Below are 21,194 nucleotides of genomic sequence, written 5' to 3'. Positions count from 1 at the left end.
CCCCGCTGGAGGCTATAAAAACGTTGAATGGGGGAGAAGAAAAACACACACACACAAGTTTTGTTTCTCGTTCAGGAAGCAGACTGCATCACACGGCCGGGAACTCGAGCCCAGGATCCACCCCCAGGCCAGCAGGACGGGCGCCAAGCGGGGCCCGCCCGGCTCCCACTGACGTCGGACTCCGCTCTGCATCCCAGGTAAGACCCCCACACACACCCCTCACCCAAGAGGTGGGGAAGGCAGACGGCTGCCCCTGGAGACTCAGTCATGAGCACCGCCTCCCGGGAGACACCGGGATTCAGAACGCATCTCGTGGCCTCTCAGATGTGTCGTCCGGAGTCCACCACAGGCCAGATCCAAAGACGTTATGCCCAAGAAGCAATGATGGAGGGTCTAACTAACCAACGCAGGTGAGGCAGATTCGAGCCCTGGGTCGGGAAGATCCCCCGGAGGAGGGCATGGCAACCCACTCCAGTATCCTCGCCTGGAGGATCCCACAGACACGGGAGCCTGGCGGGCTACAGTCCGTGCAGTCGCAGAGAGTCGGACACGACTGAGAACAGGACAGGACGCTGGTTTCACCCTGGTGCGAGCCTGGATGTGTGGTGTGTCTTCACCGGTTCTGTATTTCCTGCCGGGTCTTATGGTTGAATGAATGAGCTGGTCGGAGTGGCTTTCCCAGGACGAGAGGCTCCCGGTAACCAGAATGCCCAGCAACTCTTTCTGGCTCAACCTTCTGCCACCTCCAACCCAGGCAAGGCGGGGCTGCTAATGTCGAGAGCCCCACCGTCTCCCTCTTCCAACTCTGCGGACCCCAGCCCCAGCCTCTGGGGGCCCAGGTCTGTCCATACAGGCCCCGTCCCTTCGTCCTTTGGGGTCAGCTGCAGATGATGGCCACGTTCGTGCTATTTGGGTCTTTAAAGATGTGAGCATCTCCGGGCGAGGAGGGAAGCCTGTGGGTGGACGCGAATGTCACGGGGCTGGAGCCCTGTGTACGCAGCAGCCGTGGGGTGGGGTGGGGCGGGGCGGGGCGGGGCTCGGCACAAAAAGCCAGGAGCGCACCGCCACCCTTCCAGGGACATCCCCGAGGGCTGTCTGCATAGACGAAGATGAGCCCCACGCCCTCCTCATTGGATCGTGATGAATGAGAGTTGCCCAGTCGTGTCTGACTCTTTGTGACCCCATGGTCCACACAGCCCGTGGGATTCTCCAGGCCAGAATACTGGAGTGGGTGGCCGTTCCCTTCTCCAGGGGAATCTTCCTGACCCAGAGATCAAACCCAGGTCTCCCACATTGCAGGCAGATTCTTTAGCAGCTGAGCCACCAGGAAAGCAACCTCATCTGATACTTGTTCACTGTTCGGATTTTGTTTTTTTTTCTCTTCCCGTGAGCTTGCTACCTGGACCATTTGTTGTCATTCAGTCACGTCCAACTCTTTGCGACCCCATGGACGGTAGCCCTGCCAGGCTCCTCTGTCCGTGGGATTCTCCCAGGCAAGAAGACTGGAGTGGGTTGCCATTTCGTCCTCCAGGGGATCTTCCAGAGTCAGGGATCGAACCTGCGTCTCCTACACGGGCAGGCGGATTCTTTATCACTGAGCCGCCCGGGAAGCCAGAACGCTCGTGGGCAGGGTGTTGAGCTGTCCTGGATTGCGACGCTGGGCTTGGAGGCAGCCTCCTCTCAAACTCAAACGTTAGGAGGCGCCTGATGCCTCGCTTTCCACACCCGGATCCTTGTACTTCACATGGATTGCCAGGCGTCTGTGCCTGAATACCTCCCCGTGATACCAAGTCTTGGGGCTTCCCTGTTGACCTGTCCTGAGACGGAGTCTCTCCAGGGTTCCCCGCCAAGTTCAGCAAGAACTACAATAGGAGTCAGCCTCTGGGATCAAATGTGTGTGAAAGCTGGCTCTTTTGGGGGGGCGGGTGCAGAGATGAGTCCTGGGGAGACTCGTGGGAGCCCCGGAGCGGGCTGGGAGAGCAGGTGAGGTCCTGGATGGCTGGAATCCGGGCTGGGTGTCGTGATAGAGCAGCTGAGAAGGCCCTGAAGGATGCGGGGGAAGAGTCCCCGCCCCTCCTCGTCAGTTCCAGGCTAGATTCTCGAGGTGAGCTGCCCTCAGTGGGGGTACGTTTGCGGGAGCAATCCTGAGGCCCTGGTGAGGGGTGGCCCCCCAGTCAGGGGAGCGTCCGAGGCTCCATCTCTGTAGCCGCCCCCCACTGGCCCTCAGGCACCGATGGCATTTGCGTGAGTGACTCAGGCAGGTGGGGAGGGGTGGGCGGGCTCCACCAGGAGACCCCCACGGCTGGGGCCCAGGAGGTGAGGAAGGTGGACCCCGCCCCGGGGAAGGTTCAGGAGAGCCGGCCTGCTGAGGGGGGCGCTTCATGCGGACCCCAGGGGGAAGAATTCTGGTGGGGGTGGTGACCATTACCGTAACTGGGTCTGAGCAGGAAAGTGAGTCCGTGTTGATTTCATGCGTTTAATTGCACTTCCTTCCACTGTTTGTGAGCCTGGCATTTCCCGGTGCCGCCTAGAAGGGGCTTTCTGGGCTCCTGTGGGGTGGTGCCAAGGGCGATTTATAACCCAGGGTGGGAGCGCTGTAGAGACTGGGCGATACACACGGTAGGCATACAGACTTACAGGTGCACACATGTGGACATGTATGCACACACATACACAAACACATGTAATGTGTGCGCACAGATGCACACAGATAACATGTCCATACACAGCACACACACACAAGCACATGTACACAGACACACAAAACACATGTGTGCACACAGATACATAGCCTTACACAGCACACACACACAAGCACATGCACACAGACACACAAAAACATATGTGTGCACACAGATGCACACAGATAACATGCCCATACACAGCAGACATACACAAGCACATGCACACAGAAACACATGTGTGCACACAGATACATATCCATACACAGCACACACACACAAGCACATGCACACAGACACACAAAAACACATGTGTGCACACAGATACATATCCATACACAGCACACACACACAAGCACATGCACACAGACACACCAACATGTGTAATGTGTGCACACAGATACACAGATACATATGCATACCCAGCACACACAGACACGTGTGCACACATGCAGACATGCATGCACATTTCCACACACAGATACACAAACGCATGAGTCAGGTGTTCACGCAGATACCCACAGATGCATGCAAGGCCCACAAAGACACATGTGTGCACACATGCAGACCTGCATGTACGCATGCACACACAATGTGCACACCTATGCACACATATACATACATGCCACACACACACGTAAACACAGGCAATGTGTGCTCACACGCATGCATATACATAGACATAGGCATGTAGTTTGCACAGATGCATACACAAGACACATACATAGGGGCACACATGCACACAGACATATTCACAGAGATACACATATGCACAAATATGCATACACAGTGTCCCAACAGACACATAAACACAAGTATTATGTGCACACAGGCATACACAGGCACATATGTACAGTGTACACAGATGCATATATAAGACATACACACATGTGCACTCATGCATATACACCCATACACACAGACATATACACACAGATACCCAAGTGCACATATATGCACACTCAGTGCACAGACACATAAACACATGCCTGCACACACATGTGCGCACAGGCATGCGGTCTACATGGATGCGTGCGCATGTGCACACATGTGTGTGCACACATGTGCACATAGTGCGCATAGACATATTCCCAGAGATACACACATCCACATATATGCATGCCCAGTCAAATAAACACAAGTAATATGTGCACACATCCATAGATATGCACAGACATGCAGTGTACACAGGTGCATATACAAGGCACATGTACACACGTGTGCATATACACACATGTACGCAGACATATACAGACATACACATGCACATATATGCACTCAGTGAACATATAAACATGTGCATACACATGCGCACATAGGCATGCGGTATACACAGATACACACATGGGTACACACGTACACACACATGCGCACTCAGTGCACACACATGCATATGCACACATGCACACAGGTATATACAGACACACGTATGCACCTATATGCACACTCAGTGAATACATAAACATTTGCATACACATGCACACATAGGCATGCAGTATACACAGATACACACAGGTACACACGTACACACACATGCACACTCAGCGCACACACATGCATATACACGCATGTGCACACATGCACACACACAGGAGGCTCCCCTCCGGAAGCGGCTCTCTGCCCTTCCGGCAGGACACCCCGGGGGGTTCGGCCCCCTCCCGCCCCCTCCCCCAGCCGTCCCCCGCAGCCGCCCACTGGTCACTGTGTCTCCTCCTCCAGCTGACGCCCGCCCTCCTGTGGGAACTGCCTCGCCCATGGCCCTCCTCTGGCTGGCCGTGCTCGTGACACTCATCTGCCGCTCAATGACCACGGACCACGGTAGGAAAAGCCGGGGGGCGGGGAGAACGGCCCCGTGCGGTGTGCTGGGGTCCCTGGGGCTGTGCTGCCTTGCAGTTAAACGGCCGGCGCTGGGGTCACGGCCGAGCCGCTTGGCCACCGAAGGAGATAATCAGCCGCTTCCCATGTGGCCCTCTTCTCAGCCGCCTTGGCGGGTGCGTCTTGCAAAACTCGGACCTCAGAGCCAGAATGTTCGTGCTGATACGGTCACGAGGCTACAGCCAGAGCTGCTGGCGTAGCTGGGGTGCCAGGATCCATCTCTTATCTTCGATTTCCTGTCATCCTTTTCCTGGGTTGGGAGACGTCTGTGGGAAAATGAAGGAGACGGGCTGAACTCTGTCCTCAGCAAATTCATGTGCTCAAGTCTTAACCAACAGGACCCCAGAAGGGGAGTTGTTTGGAAATAGTCTTTACACATGCTCTATATTATTATTATTATTATTTGACTGTGCTGGCTCTTTGTTTCAGCACACGGGCTTTTCTCTAATTTTGGTGAGCAGGTGGCGTTCTCTCTAGTTGCGGTGTCCAGACTTCTCATTGCAGTGGCTTCTGTTCTTGTGGATCATGGGCTCTAGGGCATGGGTTAAAGGACAGAGTTTGGTACTTCCCTGGCCATCCAGTGGTTAAGACTTTGCCTTCTGATGCATAGGACGCAGGTTTGATCCCTGGTCGGGAAGGTAAGATTTTTGACCTTTGTGGCCAAAAATCCAAAACATAAAATGGAAGCAATATTGTAACGAATTCAATAAAGACCTAAAAACTGGTCCACATGAAGAAAGAGAATGAAAAAAACAAATGATGCTTTGGGGGCAACCCCCTCCTGTTTTTCTGACGTTCCTCATGGAGATTTAAGGGAGGTGGGGGCCAGACCAGGGTCTCAGGTTCCCAGGATCATCACTGAAGATGGTGGATAGTGAGCAGTTCATGAAACCATCGTGAGACTCCTCGGGGGTAACAGTCGATCAAGACGTGAGAACGGGTGATGGAGATTGTCACGCCACGCACCCGTCTCTGACAGTCTGGCTGATTTTGGGTGGCAGTTGTGGCTGACGGAGACCATTCAGAGTGGGGGTTGTGGGGGCTCGCCAGCTGCTGCAGGAGAGGTCCCCCCAGGGGACACCCATGCCCTCAGCCGCCCCAGGTACAGAGATTGTATGTTGCTTTGGCTGCAAGCCCGGGGATGCTGGTGGGATTCAAGGAGACACGGTGCCCACCAGGCAGGCGTGTGCCCTGGGGAGGGTCTGCAGTGGAAGCCCACCCCGTGCAGACTTCTCTGGCTGATCAGCAGACCCCGCACAGGGGCCGAGGGGGCGACGTCCACCTCGGCCTCCTGTCCGACCCCCACTGCATGTGGACGGGGACCAGGCTTTGGGCGACAGACGGGAGCAGAGCCAGGCCAGCTGCTCAGCACAGATGTTCTGTGATTGCGTCAGACAGGGTGACCTGCCTGTGGTGACAGCCACGACGTTGCATAACCGGGAGAGGTTTGCTCCTTGCGCAAATGGTCGTGGAATGGAGGTGGTGTGTGCAGCTGTGTACATGTGTGTGTATGTCTCTCTCTGTGTGTGTGCATACGTGTGTACATACATATACATGCACCCATACATGTGTGTGCATGTTGTGTGCATACACGTGCGTGTCTGTATATATGGATGTGTGTATGTGTATATGTGTGTATGTGTGTACATGTGTGTATACACATATACACCTTCCCCCATACATGTATCTGTATGTTGTGTGTATACATGTGTGTATGTATGTGCCTGTATATATGGATGTGTGTATGTGTTTATGTTTGTGTGTGTATGTGTGTGTCTGCATGTGTGTAGTGTGTATGTGTCTCTATGGGTACATGCATGTATGGATGTGTGTGTGCGTGTGTGTTAAGGTGGTCATGTGTGTTGTGTGTGTGCATGCATGCATGCATGCATATAGGTGTATGCATGTGTATGTGTGTTGTGTGTGCATGTGTCTGTATGCATGTGTGTGCATGTGTATACACATGTGTATGTGTGTGTATATGTGTATGTGTGTGTGTGTGTGTGTTGGGGGCCTATGTCTCCCTAGGGGCTACTGACTTATGCAGCTTTGTGTTGCTTTAATAAAATACCATAGTCTGGAGGATTAAGTGACAGATTTATTTATCATAGCCCTGGAGACCAGACGTCTGAGGTCAGGGTGTCCCAGGGCTGAGCTCCCTGCAGAGGCTCCAGGGGAGGGTCCTTCCCACTTCTTCCAGCTTCTGGGGGCTCCGGGCATCCATCCCTGGGCCGGTGGCCGCCTCCCTCCCGTCTCTGCCTCTGTCTCCACGTGGCTTCTCCTCTGTGTCCGTGTCTCCACTCTTCCGTGTCTTACAAGGACCAGTCATGGGGCTTAGGGCCACCCCCATCCAGAAGGAAGCTCATCTCAGACCCTTCACTCCATCACAGCTGCAGAGACCCTATTTCCAGAGAAGGTCTGATTCTCAGGTCCTGCAAGTTAGGTCTTCAGTATGGTTTGTGGGGGAGGATGGAGAGACCAGCGTTCATTCCACCCCAGCTGGCTCCATCACCTCGGAGGAGGAGTGTGTAGAGGCCTCCCAGGGAGGTTTTTCAGGGGCCGCAACTGCAAAGACAACAGGTTGCTTCTGTCCGTCTCTTTGTGCTGAAATCAGTCCCGAGACTGCAGCTGGTGATCAGAGGGGCTGGGAGATGCAGGAGCTCTAGAAGGGGAGGGGGCTTCCTTCACGTCTCGGGATGCTGCCCCCCAGCACGTCCTGCCTCTTGTCTGCCCCCACTGTTCTGGGGCGCGAGGCTGCCGCCACCTCTGGGATCAGGTCAGGCCCGTGGGTGAGGACGGGTCACTGACCACAGGCAGGAAGTGACCTCCTCTCTAGGAGACAGTGAAGGAAGCGGGCTGCAGGCTGCAACAGTATAACGACCCACCCTTCACGCCCTCCTAAAAATACAATCTTGGTGGAACTGCGTTAGAGGGGCTGTGGGTACAGGAGGCAGAGGAAGAGAAGGCAGCCCTGAGACCGCACACATGTTCGTGTTGAGTCATACGGAGAAGTGGTTCATCTTTCACCGCCGAGTCTTAATTAGCGCATGGATTTTTCATAGCTTTATCTACGGGAGGGTCGTGTTCTTCCATTTCTAGTTTGCTGAGAGCTTTTCATCTTCACGGGTGTTAAAATGCTGTTGAAATATTCAGAAAAGAAAAATAAAAGTTGGGACTTCCCTGGGGGTCCACTGATGAAGGCTCCGTGGTTCCAGACGTCTGAGGTCAGGGTGTCCCAGGGCTGAGCTCCCTGCAGAGGCTCCAGGGGAGGGTCCTCCCCATTTCTCCCTGCTCTGGGTCCAAAGGTTCTGCATGCCATGTGGTGTGGCCAGAAGAGAAACAACAAATGAAAAAAAATGTCAAAATATTTCCTGCTTCTGTTGAGGAGATTGTCACTTTTCTGTTAGAAAGGGTGAATTATAGTGATGGTTAAAATAAACTTGCATTCTTAGAGTAAGTGTCTTGGGTCAAGAGGTCTTACCAGGTTGATGTGTTGCCCTATTTTACGTACCCACATTTTGTAAAGGAATTTCGTATCTATGTGATAAGGCATATTGGTCTCTAGTTTCAGTTCAGCTCAGTCTCTCAGTCGTGCTGACTCTTTGCGACCCCGTGGACCGCAGCACGCCAGGCTTCCCTCTCCATCACCATCTCCGGGAGTTTGCCAAAACTCATGTCCATCGAGTCGGTGATGCCATCCAACCATCTCATCCTCTGTCATCCCCTCCTCCTCCCGCCTTCAATCTTTCCCAGCATCAGGGTCTTTTCAAATGAGTCAGTTCTTCGCATGAGGTGGCCAAAGTATTGGAGTTTCAGCTTTAGCATCAGTCCTTCCAGTGAATATTCAGGACTGATTTCCTTTAGCATGGACTGGTTGGATCTCCTTGGAGTCCAAGGGATTCTCAAGACTTCTCCAACACCACAGTTCAAAAGCATCCGTTCTTCAGCGCTCAGCTTTCTTTATAGTCCAACTTTCACATCCTATAGATGACCACTGGAAAAACCATAGCTTTAACTAGACAGATCTTTGTCGACAAATAATGTCTGTGCTTTTTAATATGCTGTCTAGGTTAGTCATAACTTTTCTTCCAAGGAGCAAGCCTATTTTAATTTCATGACTGCAGTCCCCATCTGCAGTGATTTTCAGTTCAGTTCAGTTCGGTTGCTCAGTTGTGTCTGACTCTTTGCGACCCCATGAACCGCAGCATGCCAGGCCTCCCTGTCTGTCCATCACCAACTCCTGGAGTTTACCCAAACCCATGTCCATTGAGTCGGTGATGCCATCCAACCATCTCATAATCTGTCATCCCCTTCTCCTCCTGCCCTCAGTCTTTCCCAGCATCAGGGTGTTTTCAAAAGAGTCAGCTCTTCACATCAGGTGGCCAAAGTATTGGAGTTTCAGCTTCATCATCAGTCCTTCCAATGAACATTCAGGGCTGATCTCCTTTAGGATGGACTGGTTGGATCCCCTTGCAGTCCAAGGGACTCTCAAGAGTCTTCTCCAACACCACAGTTCAAAAGCATCCATTCTTTGGCACTCAGCTTTCTTTATGGTTCAACTCTCACATCCATACATGACCACTGGAAACACTATAGCTTTGACTAGAGGGTCTCTAGTTTACTTTTATTATTATTATTCATTTATTAATATTATTTATTTTGGGGTTCCCTCGTGGCTCAGACAGTAAAGAATCCGCCTGCAATGCAGGAGATCCAGGTTTGATCTCAGGGTAGGGAAGATCCCCTGGAGAAGGGAATGGCAACCCACTCCAGTATTCTTGCTTGGAGAATCCCATGGACAGAGGAGCCTGGCGGGCTACAGTCCATGGGGTCACAGAGAGTCGGACACGACTGAGCGACTGAACGGAACTGAATGGCTGTTTTAACAGACTTTTCTCTTACTTTCACCATCTGCCATTTATGGCACAACTTCGTTCTGGAATATTTATTTGGGTCTTAGTCGTGGCACTCGGGTTTCCCTATAGTTGTGCCGTGTGGGCCCAGAGGCCCCGAAGCATGTGAGATCTTAGTTCCCTGAGCAGGGATAGAACTCACGTCCCCTCCACTGGAAGGCAGATCCTTAACCAGTGGACCACCAGGGAGGTCCCAACGGGACGATTTCTAAGCCCTGATGCTTCTGGTCACGGCCAACACATGACTGCCTCTCTGAGCGTCTAGTAACATTTTATCAGGTGCCATCCTGTAAAGGCTGGGTTGGGAAAGGTCTGCTTTGCTTAAAGCCTTCTTTAAAGACGGTTGGGCTTCCCAGGTGGCCCAGCAGTAAAGAATCCTCCTGCCAACGCTGGAGACGTAAGAGACGTGGGTCCCATCCCTCGGTTGGGGAGATGCCCTGGAGGAGGGCCTGGCAACCCACTCTAGTACTCTGGCCTGGAGAACCCCATGGACAGAGGAGCCTGGCGGGCTGCAGTCCACGGGGTCGCAGAGAGTCGGACATGACCGAAGCGACTTAGCACGCACGCACGCCGTGTTGCTTTCGGCCGTAGAGCGAAGTGACTCAGCCGTACGAACACAACTTTCTTCGACGTGTGTGGCTGAGAAAGGTACATTTCCTAACAACAAGGATGGGAGAGGTGACCTGCTTTCCTGACGTTCCCCACTGCCGCCCCCGCCCCCCCCCCCCCCCCCCCGCCACCGCCGTTGGTGAGAAGGTGGGATCAACTAAGATGCTACAAATTCTTGACTTTGAATTTGTAAAGATTCGTGGTTGCTCCTGGCAACCGCGTCTCCGCCTAGAACTCAGCTTCCCAAAGGCTGACTCCGCAGAGACAGTTTAAGCATTCTGTGTCTCTCTCCCACTCTGTAGCCATCTCCGATCCAGACCCAATTACGAACTTAAGGATAGATCCACAAAGAAAAAGATTGGTCTGGGAGCAGCATGGGAATGTTTCCAAAATTGTGTGCTACGTCAATTCAAAACCTTTAACAGAGGTAAGCCGTCTTCCCTGGACTTAGCCTCACAGAGACATGGGTTCCACCCTTGGGCCCAGGGGTCATTTATGGACACCACGGCTCAAGACATCCACAGTGGTACCTCCTGGACGGGACTGGTGTGAAAAGGGGCTGAGATACTGCAGCTGGACAGACAAGCCCAGTTGAAAGTGGTGGTGTTGTTCAGTTGCTCAGTCATGTCTGGTTCTTTGCGACCCCATGAATCACAGCACGCCAGGCTTCCCTGTCCATCACCAACTCCCAGAGTTTGCTCAAACTCATGTCCATCGAGTTGGTGATGCCATCCGACCATCTCATCCTCTGTCGTCCCCTTCTCCTCCTGCCCTCAATCTTTCCCAGCATCAGGGTCTTTTCCAATGAGTCGGCTCTTCCTATCAGGTGGCCAAAGGATTGGAGCTTCAGCCTCGGTCCTTCCAATGAATATTCAGGACTGCTCCCCTTTAGGATGGACTGGTTGGATCTCCAGGTGGCTTGATTTTATTGTGAATAAATGGCCTCATCTCTCTCAGGCAAAGGGAAACCAATGCACTCTTGGGGACTTGTCGTGCGACGTAAAAAACTACACCGTGAAGGTGATGAAAGGTCAACCGTTCTCTGCTTGGATTCAGTATCCAAAGCAAGGTGAGGGGTAGACACTCTCTTGGGGTTTCATTTGCTTTTGGTCACCCATTAGCATTCCGAATAGCAAGATGATGACTTTTAACTTGGATGGATGGGTCTGTAGTGACGTAGCTTTGTGGGAAAAAGGCCATTTCTTGAGAGACCCTTGGACTGCAAGGAGATCCAAGCAGTCCATCCTATAGGACATCAGTCCCGAATGTTCATTGGAAAGACTGATGCTGAAGCAGAAACTCGAATCCTTTGGCCACCTGATGCGAAGAGCTGACTCACTGGAAAAGACCCTGATGCTGGGAAAGATTGAGGGCAGGAGAAGAAGGGGATGACAGGGGATGAGATGGTTGGATGGCATCACCGACTCGATGGACATGAGTTTGAGTAAGCTCCGGGAGTTGGTGATGGACAGGGAGGCCTGGCGTGCTGCAGTCCGTGGGGTCGCGAAGAGTCGGACACGACTGAGTGACTGAACTGCACTGAACTGATGTTCAAATTCGTGTCCACTGGGTCCTTGAGGATTGACCGGTTAGCTCTCCTCGCCGTCCAAGTTAATGTCCACTGAACAGCACAGTGACTCCGTGGTACATACGTATATTCTTTCGCATGACGGTTTTCCCCGGAAGAGTGGATGCTTTTCCCCGTGGTCCACACAGCCGGACCCTGGTGTTTATCGAGGAGCTCACTTTCCCCCCTCCTCGCTCTTCTTTGCGAACCCCAAGGCAACCCCCGGGCGGCTGCGGACAACCTGACCTGCCGGGTGCACGACGTGGATCAGCTCAGCTGCAGCTGGGCGGTGGGCAAGGAGGCCCCGGCGAACGTGCAGTACTATTTCTACCTGTAGGTGTGGCCGGGCTCCGTCCCCAAGCCCCGCCCCCCCAGCCCCAGGGGGTGGGGCGGGGCTTCGGGGGCGGGGCTTCGGGGCGGGGCTTCAGGCGAGGCTTTAGGGGCGGGCCATCAGGGCGGGGGCGGGGGCTTCCGGGGAGGGGCTTCCGGGGCGGGGCTTCAGGCGAGGCTTTAGGGGCGGGCCATCAGGGCCGGGGCGGGGGCTTCCGGGGAGGGGCTTCCGGGGCGGGGCTTCAGGCGAGGCTTTAGGGGCGGGCCATCAGGGCGGGGGCGGGGGCTTCCGGGGAGGGGCTTCCGGGGCGGGGCTTCAGGCGAGGCTTTAGGGGCGGGCCATCAGGGCCGGGGCGGGGGCTTCCGGGGAGGGGCTTCCGGGGAGGGGCTTCCGGGGCGGGGCTTCAGGCTAGGCTTTAGGGGCGGGCCATCAGGGCCGGGGCGGGGGCTTCCGGGGAGGGGCTTCCGGGGCGGGGCTTCAGGGTCGCCCCCGGCCCCGGCCCCAAGCACCCGCTACCCCTCTAGGGAGACGTGGCCGTGTCCCAGGTACAAGCAGAACCAGCAGGGCGTCAACGTCCAGTGCCATTTTGACAGCATCTCCCTTATACCTCAACTTCAAAGCCAAACTCTGTTCCGTTTCCTGGTGAATGGTACCAGCGGTGGCTCCAAAATCCCCTGCCGCGAAACGCTTCACAGATTACAAGATATTGGTGAGAAAACGTGAGACCCTCCTTCACGTGCCCCCCACCCCCACCCCCGTTCCTTGGCTTTGCGATGCTGGTATCTTGCGGCAGAGGGTGGGGCATGGTACCCCAGCCTCGGAACCAAAGGGTAACCTAAGGGTAACACCAAGGGTCTGCTTTCAAGACCCTTGTAACCAAATCCCTCAACACAAGCCGGGGCGGCATGTGTTACCTGCTCAGTCGTGTCCAGCTCTTTGCGACCCCGTGGACCGCAGCACGCCAGGCCTCCCTGTCCATCGTCAACTCCCGGAGCTTGCTCAAACTCATCGAGTCGGTGATGCCATCCAACCATCTCATCCTCTGTCGTCCCTCTCTCTTCTTGCCTTCAGTCTTTCCCAGCATCAGGGTCTTTTCCAGTGAGTCAGTTCTTTGCATCAGGTGGCCAAAGGATTGGAGTTTCAGCTTCAGCATCAGTACTCCCAATGAATATCCAGGACTGGTTTCCATGGGCTCTAGGGCGCTTGGATTTCAGTCGTTGCAGCTCATGGGTTCGCTGGTTCTGGCTCCCCAGTTCCAGAGCACAGTCTTAATAGTTGTGGCCCGCAGGCGTAGCTGCTCCAGGGCATGTGGGATCTTCCTGGACCAGGGATTGAACTCCTGTCCTCTGCACTGGCAGCTGGATTCGTATCCACTGGGTGGATCCACAGGGAAGGAAGTCCTAGGAGGCCTGTTTTGAAAGTATCTTCAGGAAACAATTTTTTTGTTTGTTTGTTTGCTTTTCATGTGCTTTACTCAAAGAATTTTTTTTTTCCTCCCCTAGAAATATTAGCTGCCCCGAACATCACAAAAACGTGGTGTTACGAAAACTACTCGTTCATGGAATGGGAAGTAAGGAGTCTCTTTACTGAAGACCTCAAGTATGAACTTGAGATACAGAAGGTAAGCATGCCACCTCCCAGGTGGGTGTCTCTCGTGGTCTGATGCCCCAGACTCTGGAGTTTTGTGGGGAGTCAAGCCGTCTAAAGAAAAGAGGAACCATGAGATAACTGAGTGGCAGCGAAACCCGAAGCGTTTGGTTCTCTGGGACTTCCCCGGCCATCTGTTGGTTAAGACAGCCCCTTCCAGTGCGGGGGGCGTGAGTTCAGTCTCTGGTTGGGGACCTAAGATCACATGGACCTCGAGGCCAAAAAAAGAATAAAACAGAATGTAAGAGAGAAGCAATATTGTAACAGATTCAGTAAGGACTTTAAGAATGGTCCAGAAAAAAAAAATTGAGACAGCAACAACAAAATAAGCGTTTGGGTGTTTGAAGGACAATGCTGACCTTGGAAAAGAAGTCAGAACGTGCAGGAAAGTTTTCTGCCATGTTTGGGGTGGAGGAGACATGCTCAGCTGTCGTTGTGCAGGAGACAAATGACGTGATAGAAAAAGACAAGGCTGAGACAGACACTGGGGAAACCCTCTGATCGCAGGTCACATGCACGTGTCTGAGCTAACTCCGTTCAGTTGTATCTGACACTGTGACCCCGTGGGCTATATCCTGCCAGGCTCCTCTGTCCATGGGATGCTCCAGCCAAGAATACTGGAGTGGGTTGCCTTGTCCTCTTCTAGGGGATCTTTCTCACCCAGGGATAGAACTCGCGTGTCTTATGTCCCCTGCACTGGCAGGCAGCTTCTTTACCACTAGCAGCACCTGGTCATATGGCACAGAGCCTGCAGTTTCCGTGCGAAAAATGAAATCCTTCCTCCCCACCAAAGATGGTACCTCGGTGTTCACAGAACCTACGTGTATAATGGTCCTCAAGTTTGACACCACTTGAGGGATGGGACGACCGAAATATGGCCACAGAGTGGAATCCTATCCACCAAGAACCGGAGCGTCCTATTTTACAATAGCCTGGAAGTGGCAGCCACCTAGATGTCCATTGACAGAGGAATGGATAAAGAAGCTGTACTATGCATACAGAAGATGGAATATTACTCAGTCATGAAAAGGAATGCATTTGAGTCAGTTCTAATGAGGTGTGTGAACCTACAGTGTGTTATACAGAGCAAAGTAAGTCAGAAAGAGAGAAACAAGTATCGTATATTAGCACCTGTATAGGGGAGGAGTTTGGCTCAGATGGGACAGAATCTGCCTGCAATGCAGGAGACCTGGGTTTAGTCCCTATGTCAGTAAGACCCCCTGGAGGAGGGCATGGCAACCCACTCCAGTATCCTTGCCTGGAGAACCCCACGGACAGAGGAGTCCAGTGGGCTACAGTCCACGGGGTCGCAGAGACATGACCAAGTACACACACACAGACACAGTGCCTGTATATAAATCCCAAACTCCTAATTTGTCCTTCCCCCAGGTACTTTTCCGTTCATTGATACATTATACTCAATTATCTCTATTTATTATTTTTATGGGCTTCCCTAGTGGCTCAGATGGTAAAGAATCCGCCTGCCAGTGCAGGAAACCCAGGTTCGTACTCTGGGTCCGGAAGATCCCCTGGAGGAGGGTATGGCGACCCACTCCAGGATTCTTGCCTGGGGCATCCCATACGTACGACATCTGTGATTTCTGTTCAGTGAGTGATTAGCGTCGGCTTTTCCGTGACCGTGAAACCGCTCGGACCAATGAGCCTTTCTTGGGTGTGGATCAGCCTCCCATGCTCCACTGTTCTCTTACAGGGCACGGACCTCCCCTACAAAGAGGAGGTGGGTATCCACCCTGCATGGCCCCCGCAATCTGCCGTCCCAAGCACAGGCTCCTTATTTGAATCGGTGTCCAGACCCTCTGAGACGAGGCGCCCCAGCGCACGGGCCAGGCGTTATCACCTACGCACCCCCGCTTCGCGGCTAGATCCCGGGGACTTGCTGTCCCCATCGTCACGCCCAGCTAACCGCATCTAACCCGCAGAGGCGGCCGTTCCCTCGGGCAGTCATGAGTGCCAGTCGAGAACCCGTCTCCGTCGTCTCTGTCTCTGTCTCTGTCTGTCCCTCCCGTCTCCGCCTCCGTCTCCACGTGGCTTCTCTGTGTCTGTGTCTCCCCTCTTCTGTGTCTTATAAGGGTCCCGTCGTGGGGTTTAGGGCCACCCCCAGCCAGGAGGGACCTCATCTCAGACCCTTCACTCTATCACCTCTGCAGAGACCCTGTTCCATAATAAAGGCGTCTTCTGAGGCTCTGAGCATCAGCCACAGATCTGCAGGGGTCTCTCCCCGCTGTCTGCTTGCTTTTCAACTGCAGACGGAGCTCAAGACCTTTATGTTGAAGAACCCAGGACCCTACACGGTGAAGGTCAAGGCCATGGACTCCGTGTTCTTCAGGAGAAGACCGCAAGGCCAGTGGAGCGCCCCGCAGCACCTCGGTGAGGGGGACGCCCCTTGCGTCTCTCCAGGGGTGGGCGGCGGGGGTGGGGTGTGTGTGTGTTGGGGGCGGGGGTCACGGAGGCAAGGATCCCTGGCAGCCAGCAGCCTGCCAGACACTCTGACCATCGCTGCTCCTTGATGTGCCTGCTGGAGGGAGAGGGGACCGTCCACCCGCCTTGGCCCGGTCCCCCCAGACAGGGCTCCAGGGACCATGGCTGACCCGCGGGGGGCGGGAGACAGGAGATGGTCCTGGGGAACCAGCCCTGCCCCACCCAACCCACCCACCCCACCCAGCCCATCATACATCATACGGGAGGTGTGGACTGCTAGCGGGGGTCTCTCTCTCCCTCCAAAGTCGCCCTGGGGACGGGTTTTCCTCTGCACTTAGAAGGCTTTCCCCAGGTGACAGCAGCTGGGTGTCCTTGAGCTCTGCTCCAAAGCCCCACCTCCTCCCAGGCCCCAGGCCACATCCCATTCCTGACCTGACCCGGCAGGAAAACCTGGGGCACCAGGCTGAGGCCGTGAGCGTGAGTGTCCTGGGGCGTGGAGGGGGGCGGCTGTAACAAATGACCACAGACAGGGCTTAAGCAACAGACACCCACCCTCCCGAAGTCCTGGAGACCAGACGTCTGAGGTCAAGGGGTTCCCAGGGCTGAGCTCCCTGCAGAGGCTCCAGGGGAGGGTCCTTGCCGCCTCTCCCAGCTTCTGGGGGCTCCGGTCGTCCATCCCTGGGCTGGTGGCCGCCTCCTTCCCATCCTTGATGGACTGTGTGCCCAAGTTGTTCCATGGAGATACGCAAGGTGCGCGTGGAGACGGCCATCGCCTAAACTCTCAGAAGATAAACTTTTTAATGCATTAAAAAAAAAAAAAAATCCAAAGGGATGTGAGAAATCCGTGATGACCATATATTAAATTCAAAGGCTAATGCAGGGCCGCACCCAGGACGCCACAGGGAAGGAGGTGGTGATGGTTCGCCTGGGAAACAGACCAGCCCAAGTGGCGCGTGCTGTGAAAGTGTCAGTCGCTCAGTGGTGTCCGACTCTCCGCGACCCCGTGGACCGTAGCCCACCAGGCTCCTCTGTCCATGGGATTCTCCAGGCCAGAATAGTAGAGTGGGTTGCCATGCCTTTCTCCAGCGGAATCTTCCCGACCCAGGGACCCAACCCGGGTCTCCCGCGTGGCAGGCACATTCTGTGCGCCAGACTCCATCTGGTGGTCAGTGGCGGGCGCAGGGGGCAGATAGCGGTATTCTGGCGACTTGGGAAGGATTCCCGCCTGGCGCGGGCAGCGGGCTCAGGTGGCTGATGTCCGCGGGGTGGATCGCGCTCCTGGGTGCGGCCCTGCGTCCCCAGCCCCGCAGGGAGGCCTTGTCCCGGGCCCCGCCCGACGTTTCCCGCCCGCCCCTTCTTCCCTAGACTGTGACCGCAAGGACGCGTCCTTCCCGCTCTGGCTGGTGTACCTGCTGGCCCCGCTTGGGGCGCTGCTCCTGGTGGGGCTCCTGTTTCTCTGTCGCAGGTGAGCCCCGCGCGCCAGCCCTCCCCCGGTTTGCGCTCCGGAGGTTTTTTTCTGGAGGGGGGCACGGGCAACCCACTCCAGTATCCGCTATCTGGAGAATCCCCACGGACAGAGGACCCCCCCCTGAGCGGCTGACACTTTGTGGAGCGCGATCTGCAGGCCCGGCGGCGCGCGCTCCCGCCCGGACCCGTGCGCCCTGCGTCTTGGCCGCGGAACGCGCGTGCCCGGCGTCTCCGGCCGCCGCTTCCAGTCTCCCCAGCGGTCTTGTATCAGCAGGACCCTGGTTTCCCCTGTCTGTTCTCTGCCCCCTGTAGAAGCCAAGGAGCCCAAAGACCACAGGGTACCATCCTCGGGGCGCGGGGTCCCTGCCTCCGCGGGCCCCCAGTGCGTGTGGCGCCCGCTATCTGCGGCCGGGCTCCGCGGCCGGTCCCCTGCCGCCCCCCGCACTGTGCACCCTTCACACCTCGCCGCGACGCCGTTGGCCCCCACCCCGCCGCCCCCCAGCAACCTCCGCACTGGCCTCAGGGAGCGCTCCCGAGCCCAGCAGACAGGCAGCAGGCGGACGCCGGCCGTGTGCGGCCCTTTCAGCCCTGACCGCGCCCCCGCGGTGCCTGCCAAACGCTGCGCGCTCAGCCTCATCCGTGCGCCGCCCTCGGCCCACCTCCGGGTCTCGGTGCGGCTCCTGCCTCGTGAAGCTCCTGGTTTCACACACACACACACACACACACACACACACGGACACACCCAGAAACACGTAGACACACAGACACACACGACCCCATATATAGACAGAGAGACACACAAACACACACCGCCTAGCCAGGGGCTAGGGTTGGGAGTGGATGGGCCGCAGCCCCAAAGCAGGGGGACCACCCGCTCCTCGTGGACGCCACTGGGAGCGGGAGGTTGCCATGGTGATGGGATGGGACGGCCTCCATGGTGATGGGTTGGGGCGGCCTCCATCCTTACGGGATCTCGGGCGGGGGGGGGGGGGTGCCGAGGAGGAGCTGATTTCGCTGCCGCCGCCGCTCTCCTAAGGCTCCGATTTCTGTGTCAGGATGGTGGGGGGCGGGGGTTGGGAACGAAGACTCCGTCCCAACGGAGGGCGGAGTCCGAGTGCTTGCAGGCCTCGCTGGGCCCTCTGGGGGGCGCCGCGGTGCGGCGCGGGTTTCGCACCCACACATCCTCTTCTCCTCCGAGGTGGCCGGTGATGCGGAAGCTGTTCCCGCGTGTCCCTCACGTGAAAGACCCCATCGGCGACAGCTTTCAGAATGAGAGGATGGTACGCGCTGCGCGGGGGCTGGCGCACGTGGCCAGGTCTGGGGCCGCGCGCCACGCCCGGGGATCGGGGCTGGGGGCGCACTTCCCGCTGGCTGCCGGCGGTGGCCGAGCAGCGTGATGGGCAGGGGAGGTCGCCCCCGAAGCGCGGGTCTGGGAGCCCCCTGCCGAGGCGGGTGGGGGGGGGTGCCCTGTCCGGATCCCTGCGCTATCCGAGGTTTTCCGGGGCGCACTTGCCGCTCCCCTACCCCACCCCGCACCCTGCATCCCCACTCACTCCCACCCCCTGCGCCCTGCAGGTGGCCTGGGACCCAGAGCCGGAGAGCCAGGAAGACTGTCCCGTGGCCCAGGTGCAGGTGTTGGGGGAAACATGAAACTCATGCAACCGGGGGCTTCGTTCTTCTGCTGGGGAGGGCGCACGGCCGGGCCGGGTTGGACGCGGACGTTTGCTGCACGGCTGAGGATGGGAAAGCCTGCTGCACCTGACGGGGGGGTTGCCTTCCTTGTGCTTATTTCTCAAATAAACTACTTTTTAACCTGTCACGGGCCCCTTGGAGTGGGGGGGGGGGGTGTCACCCCGCAATGTCACAGCCCCGTGGACACCCCCAAATGTCCAGTTTGGCTGGCCTGGTTTCTCTTTAAATGGTTCCATTTCCCATTGTGTGTGTTAGTCGTTCATTTCCCCTTTTAAGCCCCTTAAATCACTTAATTGAGAGGTGTACACACACACACACACACACACTGCCCCCCACCCCCAGCTACAAGGTTAAATCTGTGGGACAGGGGGCAGGTAGACGGGAGTGCAGACCTGCCCCAGTCCATGGGGTCAGAGTCGCAGAGTCGGACAGGACACACACACACACACACACACACACACACACACACGAAAGGATTTAGCCTACCCCGTCGCAGAGTCGGACAGGACTCACACACACACACACACACACACACACACACGAAAGGATTTAGCCTACCCCGCCCCCCACCCCCAAACACGGGAAAGGACTTAGCCTAACCCCCACAGGAACTCAGGGCTTCTCAGGAGGGACCTCGGATCTCTTTAGTCTTGTTCACACGCTAGAGTTCTGGCTGTAAAGAATCCACCCCAAAGGCAGAGGCGGGGTTGCCAAGCCTGAGGGAGGGAAGCCAGCTGATCGTGCCCCTGTGGTTATTCCACTCAAGGTGCTAAAGGCACCGTGTCCAGGATGTGACCCCCGCCGTCAGCACAGGTCTGGGCTGACAGGTTCCTGACTCGGTCGGTCCGCCCTAGCGGCTGGGTCGGAAGTCGGGACACCTCGCCTGGCTCAACCCCCCTCGGCGAATGCGGGCTGGACTCGTTCCAGCGTGGGCTGGGCGACCTTGGGGACAGCTGGCTCCAACTTCCTGTTCTCAGAGTGACCTCACGCTGCTCTGCAGATTATCCAAGCGCAGCCTTTCAAGGACGTAAGCCAGCTTGGGGGTGAGGGTTGTGGTTGGGCTGCGACCTGCAGGTGACCCCCAACCGACCTCTCCAATGTCACTGGGTGCTGGCAGCTGAGTGGAGCCAGGGGACACCTCTGGGTGCAGCCTCCTGAGGGCTCGGGTTGGTTGATGACCCCCCGGACACTCTCCCCAAACTCCACAGACACCCCGACGCGGCCTCAGAACCCACCCCACGTCCCCTACAATCACATGCCACGACCCTGACATCGGCCTGGTGGACTGTCCCTGCAGTGAGCAGTAGGGCTCTGGGTTCGGCAGGAATACTTAGCTGCGGGGGGTTGGCGGGGTGGGTGTGTCTTAAGTCCATCCGTGATGGCTAACACCCTGTGGACTGGAGCCCGCCAGGCTCCTCTGTCCAGAGGATTCTCCAGGCAGGAATACTCGAGTGGGTTGCCATGCCCTCCTCCAGGGGATCGTCCCAATTCAGCGAGTGATTGAACCCGGGTCTCTGGCACTGCAAGGGCAACAGCTGAGAGCCTAAAATTTGGTGAACAATCTGCCTGCAATGCAGGAGGCCTGGGCTGGGGAGAGCCCTTGAAGGAGGAATTGGCAACCCACTCCAGTGTTCTTACTGGGAGACTCCCACGCCAGAGGAGCTTGTGGGGCTTCAGCCCATGGGGTCACAAAAGACTTAGCAACTAAACCACCACCACCAGGGAAGCCCCAGGGCGCCCACCTTAGAGGGCATTCCCGTGAGCCCTGGGCACGGGTGGGCCCCACAGCTGCCACCACTTTGGGGGTCCTGTGTGGTTAAACCCCAGCTACAGCTGAGAAGGCTGAGCACCGAAGGAGTGACGCTTCTGAACTGTGGTGCTGGAGAAGCCTCTTGAGACTGCCTTGGACTGCAAGGAGATCCAACCAGCCCATCCTAAAGGAAATCAGTCCTGAGTGTTCACTGGAAGGACTG

At 56.2% G+C, this 21,194-nt stretch overlaps 1 protein-coding gene across 3 annotated transcripts; it reads left to right on the top strand.

Annotated features, from left to right (window-relative positions):
* IL3RA (interleukin 3 receptor subunit alpha) lies at positions 1 to 19,747 on the top strand. 3 transcript variants are annotated; one of them, XM_061137406.1, is made up of 12 exons: positions 5 to 197; positions 4,401 to 4,499; positions 10,381 to 10,505; positions 11,036 to 11,147; positions 11,861 to 11,978; positions 12,501 to 12,685; positions 13,479 to 13,597; positions 15,335 to 15,361; positions 15,891 to 16,011; positions 17,428 to 17,527; positions 18,728 to 18,809; positions 19,105 to 19,742. In XM_061137406.1, the coding sequence occupies exons 2-12, from the start codon at positions 4,436 to 4,438 to the stop codon at positions 19,177 to 19,179; spliced, it is 1,128 nt and encodes a 375-aa protein (XP_060993389.1). In that variant the 5' UTR covers positions 5 to 197; positions 4,401 to 4,435; the 3' UTR covers positions 19,180 to 19,742. The 3 variants fall into 3 exon arrangements, with proteins under 3 accessions (XP_060993390.1, XP_060993391.1, XP_060993389.1); XM_061137407.1 differs by lacking the exon at positions 15,335 to 15,361 and having other exon boundaries at positions 1 to 197; positions 19,105 to 19,747; XM_061137408.1 differs by lacking the exons at positions 10,381 to 10,505; positions 11,036 to 11,147 and having other exon boundaries at positions 3 to 197; positions 19,105 to 19,746.
* The last annotated feature ends 1,447 nt before the right edge of the window (positions 19,748 to 21,194 follow it).

This window comes from Dama dama, chromosome X (genome assembly GCF_033118175.1).
Source record: "Dama dama isolate Ldn47 chromosome X, ASM3311817v1, whole genome shotgun sequence".
Lineage (NCBI taxonomy): Eukaryota > Metazoa > Chordata > Mammalia > Artiodactyla > Cervidae > Dama > Dama dama.
Note: the sequence above shows the minus strand (reverse complement) of the source record. Positions and strands in the feature narration are given on the sequence as shown.